General features: G+C 34.2%; 1 protein-coding gene across 1 annotated transcript; it reads left to right on the top strand.

Moving 5' to 3' along the window:
* Nucleotides 1-3,780: 3,780 nt before the first annotated feature.
* On the top strand, nt 3,781-6,187 carry LOC108101374. The gene is made up of 5 exons (XM_043208015.1): nt 3,781-3,936; nt 5,385-5,478; nt 5,558-5,611; nt 5,694-5,796; nt 5,857-6,187. The coding sequence occupies exons 1-5, from the start codon at nt 3,781-3,783 to the stop codon at nt 5,879-5,881; spliced, it is 432 nt and encodes a 143-aa protein (XP_043063950.1). The 3' UTR covers nt 5,882-6,187.
* Nucleotides 6,188-6,637: the final 450 nt, after the last annotated feature.

Raw genomic sequence — 6,637 nt, 5'->3', positions numbered from 1 at the left:
AGACAAACTACTTCACAGATCGCGATCAAACTTTACTTAGTAATGCAGAACAATGTTATTAACATAACAAAAAAAATTTCCGAAATCGGTTTAGCACAGGCGTTTTAATTAATCCAGTCCCGGTACTTTTTTGACAGAAGGTAAAGTGTGTAAACACTTTCTTGACAGAGTCAAAAATGTGTAAATTTAGATTTTGTTGCTTAAAATTTTTCCTTTCGTTGTTTGGTTTTTATTTTTGTACATAATTATTTTAAATTCGTTAAATAATAGTTCTTCATTAAAAAAATATTGAAAAAGAATAGCTAAAGGCGTTATTTTTGCATGCAAAGTCAAAAAATATTTTTTTTTGTCAGTGTGTAAAGAGTTTCTCGACAAATATTAATTGTCGAACATTTTTGTTGCATATATGTATACGTTGCCGACTCCAGCAACTTGTATTAATTTTTGGCACTCCGAAAATTGTAAAAACTTAAAATACCCATAATACAATTAAATAATGAACTGCCTTTATTAAAATATCGATTCCGAAACCTTTGTGAAAATTTTTGATTTGAGACAACAACACAACAACGTTCTCTTTCTGATTCCTGTTCCGGCAGTGCAGTACCTTTTCGCACAACAGTTAATTGAGATATGTATAAGCATCGTTGAGACATTTTACATAATGGTTTGCATGTACCTTTGGATAAAGAGCATTAACAAGTTAGTGCATTATGGAGAATTTTCGTTTAAATAATTAGAACCCGTTGGAATTCGACGCAGTGTATCGCAATTGTTAAGCCTTATGGGGGGAAATACAATTAGAAGGCCTGAAATGAGGGCTATCTTTGGAAGTGGATTGCAAGTAGGGTATTAAATGAATCTTGAATTCTTTTTGCATGTTATTAGGTAATTATTGAGCAATAAAAATCAGTCAAGTTTTTTGAAAAATATTGTAATTAAGCCCATTTATGATCAATAATGTGGAGTCGTTTTTTAGGGAAGGACTTTGCGCCGTGCAGTCTCCAGGTCCAGGATCACGACTTAAACAAAAAACAGCCACTGGGCTTTAAACTTAAAGGTACAGCGCACACCATGAATTATTTCATATTTGAAAAAAATTATTATTTCATTAAAAAACTTGAAATTAAAAAAAAATGTGAAAAAAAAAGTTTTTTTTTTCGACTTTGTTTGTAAAAAAAAAACATGTTATAACAAAAACCGTTATATTCATGGTGTGGAGAATTTCATTTCAAACATAATGCAAAAAACCGCGTTCGATTTAAATAAAATCTCTGACCTGTACATTGCACGGCGACTTTGAAAACACGACTTTTCAGTAAAAGCGTTTAAAGTTTACGTTGTGCCATTTCAGCCATTGACACGCACTAACTAAATTGCGTATTACTTTGAAAATAAGTACCGGACGGCTTTATGCTTTTAAAGACTTATTCCCAGACATATCGACGCATTTCCGCGAATGTATCGTATGTCGCTTTTTTTCGAAATAGAGATTTTAAGGCAAGTTCTCACCTTGTGGCAAAAAAAAATTGATTTTTTTTCTTGGCTTATCGTATAGATATATGTTCCGAAAATGTTCTCAAAAAATTTGAGATCCAAATTTGAAATATTACAAAAGTTACAGGCCCTTACATGGAGCACATGTCGAGCACCGGCCATTGGAAGCCAAAACTTCAAGCGCGTTTATCTCGGAACCACGTTTTCGGACCTTACGGAAGTAATTGAAGGCGTTGGGGTTAATCAATCGTCATCAAATTTTTTTAAAATGTTCCCAATTGTTTCCTTTAACTAATGAACTAGGGTTATCCAAAAATATTGAAAACTGTCTAATTGAGAAAATAATTAGTGAGAAAAAAAGCGCGAAAATCGAAATTTTTTTTCAAAAGCTAATAACTTTTGCAATTTTTATTTTTTTTTTTTTTGATCCTAGTTCATTTTATGCACAGTACTGTACACGTTAAGAATCTTTTCGGTTTTTGTGTTTCCGAATACCCGTTTTGGCTGAATCACTTCCGTAAGCGGTACACCTTTTTTTCGAAATGTTGCAACTGAGGAACGCCCCCTCCCACCTCTTTTTGGATTTTTCAATTTTGAAATTTTTTTCGCAAATTAAATATGTTTTCAAATAAAGTTACAAATTTCAGATTTTTATCTTTAACCGTTTTCTCAAAACAATTTTTTTTTTAAAAATGTCAATTTTTCGGCCCTACAAGGTGAGAACCTGCCTTAATGCAAAATTGTTAGGCACCTAATGTCTCACTACCCTGTGAAATATTTTAACTATAGGGTTTTATAGTTCCGATAAAAATTAAGTTTCAATTTTATCGTATGTTACAATGTGCGCGCGAAATTATCGTATGTCCATACAAATTTTTTTCATTTGCATGGAAATACTGCAATAGCACAAAAATACCGAAATACAAAAAAAAAAAAAGAAAAAGCTTCCTCTGTAAAATTTTATTTTTCAACATACGATACATTCGCGGAAATGCGTCGATATTTAGAGTACATTAGGCCAAAAAAAAATTTTTCGAAAAAAAAATCCTAATTGTATTTCCCCCCTTATATGATCCATCTATATACACGTTTTAAATATGTAAATCAGGGGTGCTCAAATTCGTCTTATGGCAGTGCGTTTACTAACACAACCACAAGAAAACGTGTACATACATATGTAGCGGCGCGTTTGTGTTGGGGCGCAGCTGTGCACTGAGAGAAAAAAAAAGTTTTTACCTCCAGAAGTACGAAGCATTTTACGCATTGTACTTCGCATTTAAAGTTTATGCTAAAAAAACTGCTCTCTAATTCATCATTCATTTTGATCCGCCAAAAAATTTAACATAACACTTACGACGGTCCACCACGAAATAAATCAAAAGCCAACGCAGACAGAAAAATAAATTTCAGTGCATGTGCTCGAGGAAAAAACAAAAACGAAATACATTGCGTTCAGCGAAGCGTGACGACGGATAGAGATGTAATGAAGAAACAAGCAAAATTGTTTTTGTTTCGCATGCAAATCGAAGCCCATATGCACGGTGCTTATGCGCGCACTACCCATAAGCACAGAGCATCTTCAAAAACAAAAGTGCACTCAGTGTATAGGCGTTGAGCACCCCTGATGTAAATTAAAATCATAAAATCTTGCACTTTGGCTGTGTTTTAACCCTTATGTGATCCACAACAATTCACGGGAATCTTGAACCCTTTTTTGCGTTGTCGAATAAAATTTTATCGTTTACAAATTTTCACGTTGGCTGCAGAGATTTACCTGCGAACATACAAAAATCTTTTGGATTCCTTAACCCTTAGATGACCAAAATAAATTGTTCTGCTTGCCTTTGTCCATCGGAAAAAATATTGCAATTTAGCCTTTGTGCGAGGTGTGTTTATCTATATATATAAAAATGGAGACAAAAAATGTGCGCAATCGCAACACATGAAAACGGCTTGACCGATTTTGCTGAAAATTGGTATGGAGATAGCTTAGAACCAGAAGAAGGTTATAGCATAAGAACATTTTGGGAAAACCTTCTGGAAAAGTCGCTAGCGGCTCAACAGGTGTACACAATGTTGTATGTAAAAAAAATCATAGCTGCGTTGATATTGTATACCGATGAAGTCGGTAAAAAAATATTTAAACAAAATAAACGAGCGAGCTTAAACAATTTGAAATAATGCCTGCTGTTAGACGATTAAGACTTCGACGGCGTTCGCGCAATGTAATAAATAGTCAGAATTTCCGTAATAGTCGGACGCAAGAGGAACGTGCAGAAATAAATGCATCGACACGTGCCCGAATGGCACAGCTTCGCGCTGCACAAACCCCACCTCAAGCCCGACAAAATAATAGAGTATGAAGCGACCAACTATCCGGCAGAATTTTTGAACTCACTGGATGTGCCAGGAACTCCGCCGCATAATTTGCAACTGAAGGTGGGATCAGTTATTATAATGCTGCGGAACCTAAATCATCCGAGATTATGCAACGGTACGCGGTTGTCCGTTAAGAAACTAATGAACAAATTGATTCAAGCGACGATTATCAAGGGTAAATTTAAAGAAGAGGAAGTTCTTATCCCAAGAATTACGATTATTCCATCAGATCTTCCATTCAAATTTAAGAGGATTTAGTTCCCAGTTCGATAGGCATTTGCGATGACAATCAACAAATCGCAAGGCCAGTCGTTGGAAGTCTGCGGGATAAATCTGGAATATCAATGTTTTTCACATGGACAGTTATACGTAGCCTGTTCGCGTGTCGGAAAGTCGTCATCATTATTTATTTTTGTACCGGATAACAAAACAAAAAATATTGTTTATCACATTGCTCTCCAATCGTTTCGAGTCAAAAAATTTCACAAAAAATTTGAATGAAATCGTGAAATTGGGGCGAGACAAAGTTCGCCGGGTCCGCTAGTTTATTATAAATTAATTTAAAAAAAAAAATCAATTATAATAATTTAAAAATGAGTGACAAAGACATGGAATTAATTGTTAAGGAAGGAAAAATGAATTATAATAATTTCAAAACAAGAAAGGAAGCTAGCTTCGGCAAGCCGAAGCTTATATACCTTTGCAGTCATCAAATATGTCGAACAAGATGCATAAAGGCTAGACAACATCGAAGCTAAGACGATTTTTCTATTCATTTTCCATATTTTTGACTATAGATCATATGGGAGCTATACGATATAGTTGTCCAATTTTGATCGAATTTAATTCGTAATTCAAGAGTCGTAAGAAAACTCTATATTCCAAAAATCATACTTGTCTGATGAAAAACAACAATGTTATAATTTTATTTCCATTATTTCTATATAGATTTTTCGATCTTTCCTATGGCAGCTATAAGATATAGATGACCGATTTTTATGAAACTTTTTTTTCCAATATAAACGTTGTTAAAAAACTTGATATTCAAAAATCATGCTCGTGGGATAAAAAACAACGATGTTATCAATTTATTTCCATTAATTCTATATATTATTTTCGATCTCTCCTATGGCAGCTATATGATAGAGTTATCCGATTTTGATCAAATTTAATCCGAAACTCAATAACAGTTAGAAAACGCTATCTTGAAGAATAGATCAAAAACAACGGCGTGAGAATTTTTCATTTCATTCCCTCGTATGGGAGCTATCCGATATAGTCGGCCGATCCGGCCCGTTCCGACTTATATACTGCGTGCAATAACTACACACCTTTTGGGAAAGTTTCATCAAGATAGCTTTAAAACTGAGAGACTAGTTTGCGCGGAAACGGACAGATGGACAGACGTACAGACTAGAGCTGGGTCGACCACTCAAATTATTTTCGATATATCGAGTATTTGGGTTTCCGAACCAATATCGATATTCAGTGTCGATGGTAAACGATAGTTGCAATTTAAAAAAAGTTTGCACATCTTTACTTTTGGCGAACAACTTCACGTGGATGGCGATAATGGTGTTGGCGGAGAAAATGAAAAAATAGGTATCTAAACTATTGCATTAGATATGCATGCCTTGCACTCTAGCTCAATATTTAATTTCTAATATACAACTTCTTACAGGCAAAAATGTAAAGAGCAATTTGGAGGAGGGCGAAAGCTCAGTGAAAAGATTGGGTAAGTCGAAAGTGTGGAATCATTTCAAAATGTCCCAAGATGGCATGACAGCTACTTGCATGCACTGCAATAAAAAATACAGGACGTTCGGAAACACCAACCATGTTGATGCCATTGTTGAACTTCAGCAGTACATGCGAGCGGCACATAAACCTCAGCAAACAGATCCTTTGGAGTTTTGGAAGGTAATTTCTTTATAAATCTAAATTTTAATTTGATCTCATTAACTTTTTTTTTTATTTTAGTGCGCTCCAGATGATTCTCTTCTAAAAACTACAGCTGAACGCCTTTTTTGTGTTCAAGCATCAACGACTAAGTCTGAGAGGATTTTTAGTAAAACGGGACAAATTATTTCTGCCAGAAGAGCATCACTGAAAGCCAAAAACGTGGATATATTATCCTTTCTCAATAAAAATATGTGGATCTCAAACTTTTCAATCAATGAATAGCATCAAACTCATGTTATTTGTCAGTATATTTAGAATATATTAACGTATTTTGTGAATTATTTCAGTTTTTCTTTTATTATAAGCGTGTTAATATGTGTTATCTTTTGTTATTCGAATAAATAATGACCTTTAAGAAGTTTTTTTTATTATTTACTCTAAATGCAATTTAAACTTGATTTATGATTTTTTTAGAACAATACTATTGATATTATCGAATATTTGTTTCAAAAACCTCGAAAACATCGAATATGCTAAAAACCGATGTTTTCCCAGCTCTAGTACAGACGTACAGACGTATTCCGACTCTACTCGTGATGCTGATCAAGAATATATATACTTTATGGGGTCTGAGGTGTCTCCTTCACTGCGTTGCAAACTTCTGACTGAAATTATAATACCCTTTTGCTCTGCAAGGGTATAATGAGTGACAAAGACAAGGAATTAATTAAAAACATGACAGGGACATGAGTGATATTAGGCGGATGAAATTGGCATTCGAGAGCACTACTATTTCTTTCAATAAAGTTCAAATTTAATACAGAAAGGAACTTCTCGAAACTTATTGTGAAAAGTTATT

This window comes from Drosophila ficusphila, unplaced genomic scaffold (genome assembly GCF_018152265.1).
Source record: "Drosophila ficusphila isolate 14025-0441.05 unplaced genomic scaffold, ASM1815226v1 contig_414, whole genome shotgun sequence".
NCBI classification, from domain to species: domain Eukaryota; kingdom Metazoa; phylum Arthropoda; class Insecta; order Diptera; family Drosophilidae; genus Drosophila; species Drosophila ficusphila.
Note: the sequence above shows the minus strand (reverse complement) of the source record. Positions and strands in the feature narration are given on the sequence as shown.